Source organism: Mobula hypostoma, chromosome 15, assembly GCF_963921235.1.
Source record: "Mobula hypostoma chromosome 15, sMobHyp1.1, whole genome shotgun sequence".
Classification (NCBI taxonomy): domain Eukaryota; kingdom Metazoa; phylum Chordata; class Chondrichthyes; order Myliobatiformes; family Myliobatidae; genus Mobula; species Mobula hypostoma.
In genome coordinates, this window is record NC_086111.1 from 14550201 (window position 1) to 14569407 (window position 19207).

General features: G+C 41.1%; 1 protein-coding gene across 3 annotated transcripts in view; it reads left to right on the forward strand.

Moving 5' to 3' along the window:
• The window catches only part of ip6k1 (inositol hexakisphosphate kinase 1), a 110702-nt gene that overhangs the window by 56917 nt on the left and 34578 nt on the right, over positions 1 to 19207 (forward strand). For 2 of the 3 annotated variants that reach the window (XM_063067758.1, XM_063067759.1), the window contains one exon: positions 3685 to 3889. The exons of the other annotated variant lie outside the window; for it this stretch is intronic. In XM_063067758.1, the coding sequence (XP_062923828.1) occupies positions 3685 to 3889 (205 nt within the window). The remainder of the gene's footprint in view (positions 1 to 3684; positions 3890 to 19207) is intronic. 3 annotated transcript variants of the gene reach the window in all.

A 19207-nucleotide genomic window follows, 5' to 3' on the forward strand; every position in this document is an offset into this window, starting at 1 on the left:
GTAAGATGAATTGGTCGTTGTGGTGCAGAGTTGACTTCTTCTTAAAAGATGGGACTTATTCTGGCTAGATATTTGTAACTAGTCTTGTTCCACAGAGATCTGTACAAGAACCTCAGCTGTTCGTGATAAATATAAATGACCTGGATGAAAATGTAGTTGGGTGATCAGTAAGTTTACAGATAATATGAAGATCGGTGGTGTTGTGGATAGCACAGAAGACTGCCAAAAAAAAAGCAGGATATAGATCAGTTGCAAATATGGGTGGAGAAATGGCAGATGGAGTTTAATCTGGTCAAATGTGCGGTGTTGCATTTTGGCAGAACAAATGTAAAGGGATAGTACACTATTAATGGCAGACTGTTAAAAATGTTGCTGTACCGAGCAATCTTGGGGTCCAAGTCCATAGCTCCCTGAAAGTAGAGAGTTAGGATGTGATGTTTCACCTGTATAAAACTCTCTAGGATGCATCTGTTATGGGAAGAATGTGGAGATTTTGATTGTCCCGTTATAGGAAGAATGTGGAAATTTTGGAAGGATGCAGAAATGGTTTACCAGGATGCTGCCTAGCTTAAAGGGTATGTACTACAAGGACAAACTTGGGTTTTCTCTGGCGTGGTGGAGGCTGAGACAACAACTGACAGTTATGATTATGATAAGCATAGATGGGGTAGATGGCTGCTATCTTTTTCCCAAAGTTGAAATGTTTTATAGCAGATGACATGCATTTAAGGTGAGAGAGAAAGAGAGAGTAAGACAAAGGAAATGTGCAGGGCAATTTTTATTAAACTTGGAATTTTTTGCGTAGAGTGGTGGCGGAGACAAATATGATAGAGGTATTCACGAGTCTCTTAGAAAGGCACATGAATGTGCAAGAAATTGAAATGGTCCAGCTTATCACTGGCACCATCCTACCCGCTATCAGGGGCATGTATACAGAAAGGTGCTGGAAAAGGGTCAGTAACATTATGAAGGATCCCATCTATCCTGCTTATGAACTGTTCCTCCCATTCCCATCAAGGAAGGGGCTACATAGCATCCATGCCAGAACCACCAGACTCAAAAATAGTTAATTTCCCCAGGCAGCAAGGCTGATCAACATCTCTACCCACAACCCACCCCTCCATACCTCAACCACCACTACTTTATCATTTCCTGTCAGTTACCTTGTGCACAGACACTCCTCTACCTACTGTACGTACAATCAATCTGTGTATGTAAGCTATCTTTGTGTGTATGTGTGTGTGTGTATATATATATATATATATATATATATATATATATATATATATATATATGTATGTGTGGGTGTGTATGTTTATATATTATTTATATATTATATGTATGTATTGTTTTTAATTGTGTTCTTTATTGTGTTTTTGTTTTGTGCTGCATTGGATTCGGAGTAACAATTATTTTGTTCTTTGCACTTCTGTACAGGAAATGACATTAAACAATCTTGAATATCCCAAGTCTAGAAAAATGAGATCAGAGAAAATGTGATTGAATACTCTCCACTTACCTGGAAGAGTGCAGCTCCAATGATGCTTGTGAATGTGCTCATCATGGGGATGAAGTAGCCTGCTTGATTGGCAAGCCATTAACAACATTTTCTGTGTTATCTCACTGGCTGTTTTATGTACCTTTTCTAAAATGTACTGCATAACATCCTTTTTCCAAAAATGCATTGCAGTTGAGCCACTTCCAACAAAAGGAGGACGTTACCTAATGGAAATGTGAGTATTTCCAAATGGTACAAAAGCAGAATGCTGGAAGAACTTAAGTCAAGCAACAGCTATAGAAGCAAAAATTTTAGCTGCTGTTTCAAGTTGAGGCCCTGCATCTGATCCTGATGCAGAGTTAGAGCCAGAAATGTCAATATGCAGATGCTATTTTGCTTGTCAAGTTTCTGTAGAGTTCTGTTTTTGTTCTAGATTGCAGCATCTGCAATTGATTTTTGTCATCTCCACATGATACTATATCCTAACTTGGGAAGGGATTGCAGTTCTTTCATCATGGCAAAATCCTGTAGCAACCTTCCTTAATAAGCATATAGTACTAGTTTACCACAGGAATCAAAGCAATTCAAGGAGGCTGCTGTTCACATATGCGAATGTGTAGTACAAAAGGTATTGATCTTATCTAGAGCAATATGCTGCTTATTTATTATATCAGTCAGTATGGTGAAAATTCCGATTAGCACAGTTTTGCAGAATTTGTGCCAAGTTCTAGCCTCTTAATTTCCTTCCTGGTTTCTTAATGCATTACTGACTGCAGAGCTTCAAGACAGAATAAAAATAGTGGAAAGAATCAACATCACATGATGTTATCAGTTGTTTATACCCTTCCCCCCTCCCTCCCACCTGAACTAGTTGTTGACATTACTGTGCTGTTGATGAATGATTCTGGGAGTTAGATGGATGAACTGAGACCGATAATACTGTGACCTTTCCAGTCCAGACTCTGCCTGTGAATGCTAAAGCCTTGTATAAACTGTGGTATTAATAGCTCTCTTTATGCATGGGATTGATAATAACTGTAACTCTTCAGCTCATGCAGCTGCCCATGACTGCATAGAGGCATTATCAGAAAATGTCAGGTGGTTCATGCCACACAATTGCCTTGCAATATCCGATAGCAGAGAGTAAACATGTCTCCTTGACATTCAAAAGCAAAACTGTTGAGTGCCCTCACTGAAAAGTCATCATTAGCCCACCATCATAACTACTATAATGCTGTGTCATGTCTTAATTTCCCTGAAGTCTTTCCATTTCAAAACATTACTTAGAATAATAGCATGATTTATTTGCCTGGAAGATTGCAGCTCCAACAACAAGTAATCTCAAAGTCATCCAAGCAAAGCAGCCAGTTTGATTGCCACCCCATGCACCATTCCAAGCTTTCATCTCCTCCACTCCACCCAGCCTTATCTACAGCTAGTGGCAAACACACCATGCAGACAAGTTATTCACCAAACATATTTTGACATTGATCTGCACAGAATCTCCTCTAACTTCCTCTAAGATTTATACAATCTTAATTTGAAATCTATTGTGAATTCCTAATTGTCACTAGATTAAAAGCTTGGCAATCCTTGACTATATTTAGCCGGCCGGTGCTGTTGTGGCGTCAGTACCAGACTTTGAGATGAGTGGTTCTGGGTTCGAATGTGGCTGGCTCCTTGAATGCTTTCCATCCGTGCTGGGTTGTGCGTTAAGCTAGGAACTCTGCTGCCTACAAAAAAAAAACAGTCAAATGCTACAGAAGTAGCAAAAGTGCAGCCCGAAGCGCCACAAGGCGCAAAAAGGAACAACAATCCTTGCCAATGGTTCAGGAAGTCAGATAGCTACTGTCTTTAGAGCAATTAGGACGTGTCTATAGATAATAAATCAAATAACCTGTTATTAATATAGGTTTATAGCAACTGCCCAATTTGAATCAGAATCAACTTTATCACTTGTATGATGTGAAATTTTTCTCTTTACAGGTGCTGATTGACCCAAGTGTTTTATAGCAATTTTTAAGTTTCAAATTTGAGATCACTATTTTGTGCTTTAGTAATGCAAGGACAATCTGATGTTGCAAATACATGCATGTACTTAATTTTCAATGAGTTTCTCAAGAAAATTAAGAAACAAAATTCACTTAAAGCAAATTTGCAAGTTTTCCAATGTTCTTCCTGTCTAGGTGTTGTTTCTGTGTGTTTCGAAGGAGGTCGTGATGGTTACATTAACTTAGTCGCATACCCATACATGGAAAGTGAAAATTTGGAGCAGGAAGAAGTTCAAGAGAGAGAACAACCTCGCAGGAAACATTCACGGAGAAGCCTTTATCGGTCAGCTAGTAGCAATGAACATCTGATCCAGATAGACAATTCTGACAGCGCAGAGAGGTAGGTGGAGTGGTTTCAGGATGTTTGAGTATGCTACTTTTGGATTGTGTTAGTGATCATATCAAGAGCCCAAATTCCATCAAAAGCTTTGCTCAGAGTGCTCCAAAATAAGCTCTAAAACTAATCTAAGGCCAGACCTGTACTTGTTATGTATTCATAGGTTGTGCTTCTGGTCTCAGTCAGATCACAGAGTAAATTTATCATGAGGCAATGCAAAAAGGTGACAGCAGGATTAATAGTGTCAATTTCAGTATCCCGTTGTATTTATGCAATGGATGTTGGGAAGAGCTTGGATTCTCAAAAGCCTGTCCTAGATTAAATACCATTAATCCAGAGTTGAGCAGTGAACTGACTAAGGGATGTGGAAGTATGCCAAGAGAGCAGCTGGATCCAGGCTGCATTTGAGTATCTCTATTATGTAAACCTTATCACATTTGGTTATTTAAATGCGTGATGTATCAACCTTCTGAAAGTTCAGGCTTAGAGATCTGACCAGGACTTATTTGAGGTTGTAATGAGCAGTATAGATTTGGAGCAAGTGGATGTGTGTATTTGAACTTTAGAAAGCCTTTAGTAAATATTGTGTATTAAATAAAGATTTAGGAATCATTTACAGACAGTAACGAAAGCAGGAATCATTTATGATCAATGCTTGGGAACCTTTAGTGAATAACACTATAATGGATTCTCTGGTCATTACTTCTCACACAAATAATCATAATGGTCTGTAAGAGTTTCTCAATTTTGACAAGGTGCTGCACATAAGGCCGTTTCACAAGATAAGAGCCCATGCTATTACAGGAAAGATACTAGAACTGACAGAAGATTGACTGACTGGTAGAAGACAGAATGGAAATAAAAGGGGTCTTTTCTGGTTGGCTGCCCAGGTCTATGGGGGATTTCAATATGCAGGTAGACTGGGAAAATCAGGTTGGTACTGGACCCCAAGAAAGGGAGTTTGTGGAATGCCTCAGAGATAGATTCTTAGAGCAGCTTGTATTAGAGCCTACCAGGGAGAAGGCAATTCTGGATTTAGTGTTGTGTAATGAGCCAGATTTGATAAGGGAACTCGAGGTAAAGGAGCCATTATGAGGTAGTAACCATAATATGATAGGTTTTAATCTACAATTTGAGAGGGAGAAGGGAAGATTGGAAGTGTCAGTATTACAGTTGAACAAAGGGGACTATGGCCAAAGTTGACTGGAAAGATACCCTAGCAGGGATGACAGTGGAACAACAATGGCAGGTATTTCTGGGAATAATACAGAAGGTGTAGGATCAGTTCATTCCAAAGCGGAAGAAAGATTCTAAGGGGAGTAAGGGGCGACCGTGGATGACAAGGGAAGTCAAGGACAGTATAAAAATCAGGGAGAGGAAGTATAACATAGCAAGGATGAGTGGGAAGCCAGAGGGCTGGGAGACTTTTAAGGAGCAACAGAAGATAACTAAAAAGGTAATACAGGGGGAAAAAATGAGGTACGAAGGTAAGCTAGCCAAGAATATTAAGGAAGATAGTAAAAGCTTCTTTAGGTATGTGAAGAGGAAAAAATTAGTTAAGACCAATGTTGGGCCCTTGAAGACAGAAACGGGTGAAATTATTATGGGGAACAAGGAAATGGCAGACGAGCTGAACAGGTACTTTGGATCTGTCTTCACTAGGGAAGACACAAACAATCTCCCAGATGTAATAGTGGCCAGAGGACCTAGGGTAAAAGAGGAACTGAAGGAAATTCACATCAGGCAGAAAATAGTGTTGGGTAAACTGATGGGACTTGTGTTTAAATCCCAAGGGCCTGATGGTCTGCATCCCAGGGTACTTAAGAAGGTGGCTGTAGAAATCGTGGGCGCATTGGTAATCATTTTCCAATGTTCTATAGATTCAGGATCAGTTCCTGCGGATTGGAGGGTAGCTAATGTTATCCCACTTTAAGAAAGGAGGAAGGGAGAAAACAGGCAATTATAGACCAGTTAGTCTGACATCAGTGGTGGGGAAGATGCTGGAATCAATTATAAAAGATGAAATAGCGGCATATTTGGATAGCAGTGGCAGGATAGGTTCGAGTTAGCAAAGGATTTACGAAGGGGAAATCATGCTTTGACTAATCTTCTGGAATTTCTTGAGAATGTAAGTATGAAAATGGACAAGGGAAAGCCAGTAGATGTAGTGTACCTGGACTTTCAGAAATCCTTTAATAAGGTCCTACGTAAGAGATTAGTGGGCAAAATTAGAGCACATGGTATTAGGGGTAGGGTACTGACATGGATAGAAAATTGATTGGCAGACAGGAAACAAAGAGTAGGGATTAACGGGTCCCTTTCAGAATGGCAGGCAGTGACTAGTGGGGTACCGCAAGGCTCGGTGCTGGGACCACAGCTATTTACAATATACATTAATGATTTAGATGAAGGGATTAAAAGTAACATTAACAAATTTGCAGATGACACAAAGCTGGGTGGCAGTGTGAAATGTGAGGAGGATGTTATGAGAATGCAGGGTGACTTGGACAGGTTAGGTGAGTGGGCAGATGCATAGCAGGTGCAGTTTAATGTGGATAAATGTGAGGTTATCCACTTTGGTGGCAAGAACAGGAAGGCAGATTACTTTCTGAATGGTGTCAAGTTAGGAAAAGGGGAAGTACAACGAGATCTAGGTGTCCTTGTTTATCAGTCACTGAAAGTAAGCATGCAGGTACAGCAGGCAGTGAAGAAAGCTAATGGCATGTTAGCCTTCATAACAAGGAGAGTTGAGTATAGGAGCAAAGAGGTCCTTCTGCAGTTGTACAGGGCCCTGGGGAGACCACACCTGGAGTATTGTGTACAGTTTTGGTCTCCAAATTTGAGGAAGGATATTGAGGGAGTGCTGCGTACGTTCACGAGGTTAATTCCCGGGATGACGGGACTGTCATATGTTGAAAGACTGGAGTGACTGGGGTTGTATACACTGGAATTTAGAAGGATGAGAGGGGATCTGATTGAAACATATAAGATTATTAAGGGATGGGACACGCTAGAGGCAGGAAACATGTTCCCAATGTTGGGGGAGTCCAGAACTAGAGGCCACAGTTTAAGAATAAGGGGTAGACAATTTAGAACGGAGCTGAGGAAAAACTTTTTCACACAGAGGGTTGTGGTTCTGTGGAATGCTCTGCCTCAGAAGGCAGTGGAGGCCTATTCTCTGGATTCTTTCAAGAAAGAGTTAGATAGAGCTCTTAAAGATAGCGGAGTGAAGGGATATGGGGAGAAGGCAGGAAAAGGGTACTGATTGTGGATGATCAGCCATGATCACAGTGAATGGTGGTGCTGGCTCAAAGGGTTGAATGGCCTACTCCTGCATCTATTGTCTAGTGGTGTTCTGCAGCAGTCTGTGTTGAGATTGCCTTTTTTCACGGAGTATAGGAGATGTTTGGATGACAGAATTGATGGTTTTGGGGCCAAGTTGCAGATGATACAAAGGAAAGTGGAGGAGCAAATAGGGTTGAGGAAGCAGGGAGTCTGCTGAAGGACAGACAGATTGGAGGAATTGGCAAAGAAGTGGCAGATGGAATATTGTATAGGGAAGTGTATGGCCATGCACTTTAGTAGAAGAAATAAAGGCGTAGACTATTTTCTAAATGGAGAAAATTTAAAAATCAGAGGTGCAAAGGGACTTGTGAGTAATTGTGCAGGCTTCCCTCAAGGTCAATTTGCAGATTGAGTGGGTGGTAAGGAAGGCAAATGCAACGTTAGCATTCATTTCAAGAGGACTAGAATGCAAGAACAAGGATGTAATACTGAGGCTTTATAAGGCATGGGTCAGACTGCACTTGGAGTATTGAGTGCAGTTTTGAGCCCCTTATCTGAGAAAAGATGTGCTGGCATTGGAGAGAGTTCAGAGGAGTTTCACGAGAATGATTCAGGGAATGAGAGGGTTATTCGCTGGATAAAGAATGGGGGTGGGGGGGGGAATCTCATTGAAACCTATAGAATACCGAAAGGTTTGGATAGAGTGGATGTTGGGAGGATGTTCCTTATATTGAATGAGTATAGGACTTTAGGGCACAGCCTCAGACTAAAGGGGCATCCATTTAGAACAGATGAGGAGTTTCTTTAGCCAGAATCTGTGGAATTTATTGTGGAGGCCAAGTTAGAGTATATTTAAAGTAGAGGTTGATAAGTTCTTGATCAGTCAGGGTGTCAAAAGTTACAGCAAGAATGCAGGAGATTGGGGTTGAGAGGGTTAATAAATCAGTCTTAATGGAATTGCAGAGTAGATTTGATGGGTTGGATGGCTTAGTTGTGCTCCTATGTCTTATGGTCTTATTATCTCTGCAGCCAATCCCTTTAACAATCTTGTATACAAATCATCAGGTCCAGGGGACTTGTCTATTTTTAGTTCCATTAATTTTTTTTGTAGAGATGAATAAAGCATGGAAACAGGTCCTTTAGCCAATCAGTTCCACACCGATTACCAGCCAACCACGCCAATCTTGCATTAGTCCTGTAAACTCACCCCTGCCCCCTCTCAATTAGATTCTGATTTTACTGTTCATCTACACACTAGGGATAATTTACAGTGACTAATTAACTTTAACCTGCAAACTGGCATGTTTTTGGGATGAGGGAAGAAAGTGGAGCACCCAAAGAAAATCTACATGGTCATGAGAGCTTGTGCAAATTTTACATGGGGGGTACTTGAAGTCAAGATTGAGCCAGGTCTCTGGTGCTGTGAAGCAGAAGCTCTTTTAGCTGTACCACGGTGCCACCCACCACTTTCCTCTTGTAGAAATTTGTAGAGTATTTCCCATTAACTCTAGCCTCATACTTCAGGGGACCAATAACTATTCTTTATATACTCTTAGAAACTGTTGTCAGTATTTTGCATTTATTCTTACTCTCACGATCTAATTTCTCCGTTTATTATTTTTGATCATTTGTAGGTGCCTAGCATTTTTCCATTCTTCAGTCCTACCACTAATATTCAATATGTTGCAAGCTTTGTTTCTTCAGTTATGGATGGATTCTCCTCATGGAGTCTTTATTTCAGTGGATTGTAGCTGAGGATTCTTAAATGCCTGTTGCAGCTTATCTAACTTCTAATGTATTTTTTCTCAGTCAGCTTTAGCCAACTCTTACCTTAGTTGCCTTCGTTTCTTTTTAAACTGCACTGAAGCTCATTTTTGAGCAAGGCTCAAGTTAGGCCATAACATCGTAAGACATGAGCAGAACTAGGTCTTTATGTTTTTTTTCCTGAGTGAATGTGCTTCTTTGCTTGTTATTTTGAATCATGTTACTCACTATTTTAAATCGTGTTACTCACTATTTTGAATGTTTTGCACCTTGGTCCCAGAGGAACACTGTCTCGTTTAGCTGTATCTATGTATGGTTTGGATGATAATTAAACTTGATTTGATTTTGATTTGGTTTGGCCCATCTAGTCTGCTCCACCATTCCATCACAGCTGATTTATTATCTCTATCAACCCCATTCTTGTGTCTTCTTCCTATAACCTTTGATGCCCTGATTAATCAAGAACCTATCATTCTCCTGAAATGTATGCAATGACTTGGCCTGCACAGCAGTCTGTGGCATGAATTGCAGGGATTTGTCATCCTCTGGCTAAAGAAATTTTTTCTCATCTGTTTTACATGGGCGTCATTCAATTCTGAGGGTATGCCCTCTGATCCTAGACACCCCTGCTATAGGAAATATTCTCTCCACATCCATTCTATATATGTCTTTCAATATTTGATAGGTTTCAATGAGATCTCTCTCTCCCCCCCCCCCACCTTGCTAAACTCCAGTGAGTACAGACCCATAGCCATCCAATGGTCCTCATGTGTTAGCTCTTCCATTCCTGGGGTCCTTCTCATGATCCTCCTCTGGACCCTCTCCAATGCCAACACATCTTTTGGTAGATAAACGGGCCCAGAACAGTTGTCAATACTCTGCTCTATGACCAATGCCTTACATCCTTGCTTTTATATTCTAGTCCTTTTGAAATGAATGCTCACATTGCATTTGCCTTTCTTTCCACCTGCAAGTTAACCTTTAGGGAATCCTGCATGTGAACTCCTAAGTCTCTTTGCACCTCTGATTTTTGAATATTCTCCCCATTTAGAAAATAGTCAATGCCTTTATTCCTTCTGGCAAAATGCATGACCATACACTTCCCTACACTATATTCTATCTGCCATATCTTTACCCATTTCCCCCAATCTGTGCAAGTCCTTCTGCAGACACCCAGATTCCTCAACACTACCTGCCCCTTCACCTTATTCATATCTTCTGCAAACTTGGCATCAATTACTTCATCCAAATCATTGACATATAATGTGAAAAGAAGCAGTCCTAGCACTAACCCCTAGGACACACCACTAGTTACTGGCAGCTAACCTGAAAAGCCCCCTTTATTCCCACTCTTGGCCTCCTGCCAGTTAGTTAGCCTTCTATCCATGTTAGTACCTTTCCTGTAATATCCCATGGGTTCTTATCTTGTTAAGCAGCCTCATGTGCTGCACTTTATTAAAGTCTTTCTGAAAATCCATGTAAACAGCATCCACTGACCTATCTTTATCTCTGTTATTTCCTTAAAAAATTCCAACAGATTTGTCAGGCAAGATTACCCCTTTTTAAAGCCATGCTGACTTTGGCCTATTTTATCATGTGCCTCCAAGTACTTGGAAACCTCATCCTTAATAATAGATTTAATTTCTTTCCAACCTCTAAGGTTAGGCTAACTGGCCTATAATTTCCTTTCTTCTACCTTCCTCCCTCCTTAAAGAGTGAAGTGACATTTGTAATTTTTTGTCCCCTGGAACCATTCCTGAATCTAGTGATTCTTGCAAGATTATTTACTAACGCTTCCACAGTCTCTTCAGCTACTTTTTTCCGAACCCAAGGGTGTAGTCCATCTGGTCCAGGTGATTTACCTACCTTCCTTCAGACTTTTCAGCTTCCCAAGCACTACCTTCTTGATGATAGCAGTGACATTCACTTCCACCTACTGATACACTCGTATTTCTGGCATTCTGCTTTTGTCCTCCAGAGTGTAGGCTGATGCCAAATACTTAATCAGCTTGTCTGCCATTTCTTTGTCCCCATTACCACCTCTTCAGCATCATTTTCCCTTGGTCTGTGATCCACTGTCTTTCGCTCTTTATATATCTGAAAAATTGTTTTGTACCTTTTATGGTATTGACTAGCTTGACTAGTCGACATAGTAGTAGTAGTAGCTTACCTTCATATTTCATTTTTTTTTCCTCTATGGTTTTTTTTTAAGTTGCCTTCTGTTAATCTGTAAAAGCTTCCCACTCCTCCACTTTCCCACTAATTTTTACTATATTAGGTGTCCTCTATTTAGCTTTTGTGGCAGCCATGGTTGCCTCATCCTCCCTTTATTTTACTGCATCTTCTGAATTTCCCCAGAAACGCCATGTAATCCAGAATTGCTGTTCTGATAGTGGGCTCAACCACAAGTTGCTCTAAAAAGCAATCTCATAGGCGTTCTAAATTCCCTCTCTTGGAATCTAGCACCAACCTAATTTTTCTAAACTATCTATGTAGTGAAATCCCCTATGATTATCATTATATTGCCCTTTTTACATGCCTTTTTCTATCTATCCATTGTAATTTGTAGCCCATATCCTGGCTATTGTTCAAAGACCTGAATCATTTTTACCTTTGCAGTTTCTTAACTTTACCCACAAGGCTTCTACATCTTTGGAACCTAAAGTGCCTATAAGAGGTATTCACCCCGCCCCCCTCAAGTTTTCATGTTTTATTGTTTTATAACATTGAGTCACAGTGGATTTAATTTAGCTTTTGTAACACTGATCAACAGAAAAAGACTTTCGTGTCAAAGTGAAAACAGGTCTCTACAAAGTTTGCCAGAAGGCAACTGGGAGACTCTGAAGTCAACTGGAAGAAGGTTCTATGGCGTGATGAAACCAAAAATTGAGCTTTTTGGCCATTAGACTAAGCACTATGTTTGGGGTAAGCCAAACAGTGCACACCATCAAAAACACACTATCCCTACTGTGAAGTATGATGGTGGATGCATCATGCTGTGGGGATGCTTCAAGGCCCTGGAAAGCTTGTGAAGGTACAGGGTAAAAAAGAGAACTGCAACTTGGGAGAAGATTTGTTTTCCAACAAACGTGACCCCAAGCATAATTCAAAGCTGCACAGGAATGGCTTAAAACAAACAAAGTTAACATCCTGGAGTGGCCAATTCAGAGTCCAGACTTCAATCCAATTGAGAATTTGTGGCTGGACTTGAAAAGGACTGTTCACTCACGATCCCCCATGCAATCTGACAGAGCTTGAGCAGCTTTGTAAAGAAGAATGGGGAAAAATTGCGGTGTCCAGATGTGCAAAGCTGATAGAGATCTATCCACACAGACTCGAGGCTGAAATTGCCTCAAAAGGCACATCTACTAAATACTGACTTGAAGGGGGTGAATGCTTGTGGTGTCGATTATTTTGTGTTTTATATTTGTAACTAATGTCACCGTTTTAAGTATTTGGTTTCAATCTTTATCAACAGAGCCACACCATCCCCTCTGCCTACCTGCCTGTCCTTTTAATACTAGAATATAAAAAGCAAAGATGTAATGTTGAGACTTTATAAAGCAATGTTGAAGCCCCACTTGGAGTATCATGAGTAGTTATGGACCTTTATCTTAGAAAGTATATGCTGAAAGTGGAGATGGTTCAAAGGAGGTTCACAGAATGATTAGAGGATTGAACTGCTTGTTATAGGAAGAGTGTTTGATGGCTCTGGGCCTGTATTCACTAGAATTCAGAAGAATGAGGGGTGACCTAATCGAAACCTATTGAATAGTAAAAGGCCTTGATAGAGTCGATGTGGAACAGATGTTGCCTATGGGTTGCTATGGATACAGCCTCAGAATAGAGGGGAGTCCTTTTAGAACAGTGATGAGGAGGAGTTACTTTAGCCAGAGAGTGGTGAATCTGTGGAATTTGTTGCCACAGGCAGCTGTGGAGGCTAAATCTGTATATTTAAGGCAGAGGTTGATAGATTCTTGATTGGTGATGACATGAATGGATACATGGGGGGCGGTGGGAGACAGGAGATTGGAGCTGAAAGAAATGATGGATCAGCCACGATGAAATGGTGAAGCAGTCTTGATGGGCCAAATTTCCTAATTCTGCTCCTATATCTTATGGTCTTAATACAATGTGTATCCTTGGATGTTAAGCTCCCAACTATGATCTTCTTTCAGCCACGACTCACTGATGCCCACAACATGATATTTACCAATCTCTAACTGCACTACAAGATAATCTGCCTTATTCCATTTACTGCATGCATTCAAATATAACCCTTCTGGTTCTGTATTCATCGCTCTTTTAGATTTTGTCCCCCTGTTACGCTGCAACTTGTACCACTGACTGTAATTTTCCCCTATCATCTGCCTGTCCTTCCTCACAGTTTCACCACATACTGCATCTTGTTGTATACCAACTACCCCAACCTCAGCCCTATCACTCCAGTTCCCATATCCATGCCAAATTAGTTTAAATCCTCCCTAACTGTGCTAGAATACTGATCCCCTTTGGTTCAGGTATAATCCATCCTCTGTATACAGGTCATAGTTTCCCCGAAGGGATCTCAGTGATGCAGAAACCTGAAACCCTGCCCCCTGCACCAATATTTCAGCCATGCATTTATCTGCCAAATCATATTCACTGGCACTTAGCACAGGCAATAATCTTGAGATGACTACTGTTTTGCTTTTAGGTAGCTTTTTTGGCTTTCTACCTAAATCCCTGAGGACTGGGAGAAATTCAGAGTTCAGCAGAGGAGGACAAAGGGCTTAATTAGGAAGGGGAAAAAAGATTATGAGAGAAAACTGGCAGAGAACATAAAAACGGAAAAAGTTTTTATAGATATGTAAAAAGGAAAAGACTGATAAAGACAAATGTAGGTCCCCTGCAGACAGAAACAGGTGAATTGATTATGGGGAGCAAGGACATGGCAGACCAATTGAATAATTACTTTGGTTCTGTCTTCACTAAGGAGGACATAAATAATCTTCCAGAAATAGTAAGGGACAGAGGGTCCAGTGAGATGGAGGAACTGAGTGAAATACATGTTAGTAGGGAAGTGGTGTTAGGTAAATTGAAGGGATTGAAGGCAGATAAATCCCCAGGGCCAGATGGTCTGCATCCCAGAGTGCTTAAGGAAGTAGCCCAAGAAATAGTGGATGCATTAGTGATAATTTTTCAAAACTCGTTAGATTCTGGACTAGTTCCTGAGGATTGGAGGGTGGCTAATGTAACCCCACTTTTTAAAAAAGGAGGGAGAGAGAAACCGGGGAATTATAGGCCGGTTAGCCTAACGTCGGTGGTGGGGAAACTGCTGGAGTCAGTTATCAAGGATGTGATAACAGCACATTTGGAAAGCGGTGAAATGATCGGACAAAGTCAGCATGGATTTGTGAAAGGAAAATCATGTCTGACGAATCTCATAGAATTTTTTGAGGATGTAACTAGTAGAGTGGATAGGGGAGAACCAGTGGATGTGGTATATTTGGATTTTCAAAAGGCTTTTGACAAGGTCCCACACAGGAGATTAGTGTGCAAACTTAAAGCACACGGTATTGGGGGTAAGGTATTGGTGTGGGTGGAGAATTGGTTAGCAGACAGGAAGCAAAGAGTGGGAATAAACGGGACCTTTTCAGAATGGCAGGCGGTGACTAGTGGGGTACCGCAAGGCTCGGTGCTGGGACCCCAGTTGTTTACAATATATATTAATGACTTGGATGAGGGAATTAAATGCAGCATCTCCAAGTTTGCGGATGACACGAAGCTGGGTGGCAGAGTTAGCAGTGAGGAGGATGCAGGGTGACTTGGATAGGTTGGGTGAGTGGGCAAACTCATGGCAGATGCAATTTAATGTGGATAAATGTGAAGTTATCCACTTTGGTGGCAAAAATAGGAAAACAGATTATTATCTGAATGGTGGCCGATTAGGAAAAGGGGAGGTGCAACAAGACCTGGGTGTCATTATACACCAGTCATTGAAAGTGGGCATGCAGGTACAGCAGGCGGTGAAAAAGGCGAATGGTATGCTGGCATTTATAGCGAGAGGATTCGAGTACAGGAGCAGGGAGGTACTACTGCAGTTGTACAAGGCCTTGGTGAGACCACACCTGGAGTATTGTGTGCAGTTTTGGTCCCCTAATCTGAGGAAAGACATCTTTGCCATAGAGGGAGTACAAAGAAGGTTCACCAGATTGATTCCTGGGATGGCAGGTCTTTCATATGAAGAAAGACTGGATGAACTGGGCTTGTACTCGTTGGAATTTAGAAGATTGAGGGGGGATCTGATTGAAACGTATAAGATCCTAAAGGGATTGGATAGGCTAGATGCGGGAAGATTGTTCCCGATGTTGGGGAGGTCCAGAACGAGGGGTCACAGTTTGAGGATAGAGGGGAAGCCTTTTAGGACCGAGATTAGGAAAAACTTCTTCACACAGAGAGTGGTGAATCTGTGGAATTCTCTGCCACAGCAAACTGTTGAGGCCAGTTCATTGGCTATGTTTAGGAGGGAGTTAGATATGGCCCTTGTGGCTACAGGGGTCAGGGGGTATGGAGGGAAGGCTGGGTTCTGAGTTGGATGATCAGCCATGATCATAATAAATGGCGGTGCAGGCTCGAAGGGCCGAATGGCCTACTCCACCTATTTTCTATGTTTCTATGTTTCTATATTATCTCTTCAGTACCTCCTCCCTTTTCCTACCTATGTCATTAGAACCAATATGTACCATGACTTCTAGCTGTTCACCCTCCCCCCCCCCACCCCTTTAGAATGTCTTAGACCCAATCAAGTCATCCCTGACCTTGGCACCTGGGGAACAATGTACCCTCTAGGTGTCTCTTTCTCATCCACAGAATTTCTTCCCTGTGCTCCTTTAATTATGGAATCTCCTATCTTCTATCACTATTGCACTCTCCTTCTCTCCCCTTCCCTTTTGAGCCACAGAGCCAGACTCTGTTCCAGAGATCTGGTTGCTGTATCTTTCCCCAGTAGGTCATTAACCCACCCCCAACAGGGTCCAAAGTAGAATGCTTGTATGGCCTCAGTTGCTCAGCACTAGCTGCCTACTTCCTTATCCTCTTCTGTCAGTCACCCAAGTACCTGCCTCCTACAACTTGGGGGTGACTACCTCCTGTAGCTCCAATCTCCAACCTCCTCAGCTTCCAGTATGAGCCGAAGGCTAGTGAGGTGCAGCACCAGTTTCTTAATGGTCTGTAAGGGACTGCAGCTTGATGTACAGTGCTGATTTAGTTATCAGGGAGACTGGAGGTCTCCCAGAGTTCCTACATTTCATACAAAAAAGCATACCACTACCTTCATTCTCAGTACACTAGCTGCGTACTATAAAAACCTTTGTAGAAGTTTATTTAACCTCTGCCTGTGCTTGCCCAAGCTTGTTCTCACCCAAGTCTGTTGGGAAAAAGCTGAACCACTCTAACACTATCCGCTCACACAATGGCCGGCCCACAATTACAGCCTGCTGAAAAAGAGTTTTAAAAAAAAGCACCTCATGCTCTGTCAACAACGAACGCTGATTACAGCTTACCAAAAAAGTTGTCTCTCAAATAAATGTTTTTATGGGGAGGGGGGAGAACAAAAATTTCTAAACAATCTGATTCTACTTTTGTGTTCTGGGAAAAATTGGTCTATATCTCTGAGCCTGATCTTGTGGAGGCAGCTGAATTCACATGCAGTGCAAACAGTAATATCCTTAAGAACAAATTGCATGGAGGGGTTTAAGGGAAAGCAGTTCCTTGCTAATAATGATGACTGAACTTGATTTATAGAGCTCATTGCCATCTCCCCAGAACTCTGCATCTTGAATGTGAAGATGATGCAACATTAAGCATTTTCCCAGATTTATTTGTTGCCAAATGCTTTACATGCTTGTTTGACTCTCTGCTATGTTTAGTTCCAACCTTTAAATAGCTGTCTTCTAATTTGTCATTGTTTATCGTCACCAATTTTGCAACTTACCTGTAGTGAATGCTATTTCATGAATCACTTTTGCCCCATTGATTTCTTTCAGTCCAGTTGTACTCCCAAAGTCCCTTTCTAACAAAAAGAAAAATGATTAATATAAAGCTGGCATTGTGCTGGGTCAGACCTCAAACAAGAATGTTTTTGTGGAAGATAACTCCCTCATTATTGAGTTCAGGTAACAGAAATTTACCCTTGGTGAATTCACAAATCACTATCAAAAAACTTGGGTACACATTTAAAGTATTGCTCCTACAAAATTAATTAGGGGAAGAAAAAGAAGTAAATAATTTTTTTAATTTGCATTTCGTGATGCAAGTGCAGATGGCATAGCTTCTATTACAGAAAGTGGCAATATGGACAGTTTTCTAGAGTGTAACATGGGGTTGCTATATTTAGTTTCTTTTCATATTTGTAAAATACATTTTTAATACTGATTTTAATAGCTACATAAAATGTGAAAGCGATTTTGTTACATTGCTGAGAGATTCACAAAACTGTTATTTTTTAGTTTATAACAAAACGTTTTTAGCTAGGCAGCAGTAACGTTGTTGAATATGATAGGTTTGCACTTCAGTTTGAATCATTGCCAGTTGGGGCGCCAAGGTAGCATAGTGATTAGTGCAACGCTATTACAGCTCAGGGTGTCAGAGTTCAGAGTTCCATTTCCAGCGTCCTCTGTAAGAAAGTTTGTACCTTCTTCCCGTTTGCTCGTGGATTTCCTCCAGGTGATCCAGTTTCCTCCAAAGACGTACAGGTTAAGTAGGTTAATTGATCATTGTAAATTGTTCTGTATATTCCAAAATCTGAAAAAATTTGAAACACTTCTGGCCCCAAGCATTTACAATAGGAATACTCAACCGGTAGTATATCCAGTTCTGTTTGCTTGACTATAGGGAAGACATGATTGCCATAGAGAGGGCGCAGAAGAGATTCGCCAGCATGTTGCATGGTTAAGCAGGGCTTGCTTTAGAGCTGAGGAGGTTGAGGGGAACCTGAGGTACACAAAATTGAGGGACATAGATGGGATGGAAACACTAACTTGAGTGTTTTTGCATCCATTACCCTAACATTGATTCTCTCTCCCATTGGTACACTGGCTGAAGTACACCATTTATAAAATGCCACTAGATGCCTAGGCTAATTCAGCTGTACGTTCCAAACCCAAACTATTTTCAGCAAGAAGACAAGCACAGCAGTTCCATGGGAGCATAAACAATCTCCACACTTTGCTATATCATAAACAATCCCAACTTGGTAAAATATAAGTATTCTTTCATTCTCATTGGGTCTAATCTTGGAAGTAGCTGCATAACAAAAACAAGATACCAGAAGGACTTGAGCTGTTCAAGGTGTTTCGCCACTACCTTACCAAGAGCATTTTGGATAGCAGCAAAAGTTGGTCTTGCCAGTGATGCTCATATCCCAAACTGAGTTTTTAAAAGTGTGGAAAAAGTATCTAGGGTACAGTATTGATGTATGTAGATAGGTCATTAAAGGACACAAGTATAAGTTTAACAGTACAGAGGGACATTGTGGTAAAATGGTGGAGGCTATCAGGCTGTTATATGTACCAAGCTGCATTACTGTCACTATGATATAGTAGGGTACAGTGTGGATGCAGATGTGCCACCCAGACATAAGGTTCAGTTGAAGTCTGCCACTTACACTGGGATTACTTAGGTGATACTGTATTGGGTATAGGTGTGCCACTATACCACTGGTACACTTCTGATTTTGCTGTATCAGTATTCTTCAGTATTAATATTTGTGAGAAGTTAATGAAATATGTTTGTAATGTCACAAATTGGCTTGTGATTGTCCTGCACATTCAGCAGTATTTAATATTTATGTTACTCCTCTTGCAGTTCCTCTATGACTGTATCTATAGTACTTCTGACACACAAGAATGGTGGGGAAATTGGCTTTCAATGCAGTGAACATTCCTTTGCCAACATATGAAGGAATGAGGTATTTAGTGAGAAGAGATGAGGGTTTTAAATTTGATAGTGGTTACTTGGTGCACTTTAGGGAAATGCTAGAAACTCTGGATTGAAGTTTGAGGAGGGTGACGGTACTCCATGTGTGAAAGAATGTCTGTACTTAGTATCTCCAGTTGAGACAGGTGGTGCAGATACACTCAGTGGCCATTTTATTGGCTACATGAGTGGAACCCAGTATCATCTTTTACTGCAGTAGCCCATCCACTTCAAAGGTCAACTTGTTTTGCATTCAGAGATGCTCCTCTGCACACCATTGTTGGAGTGCATGGTTATTTCAGTTGTTGTTGCTCT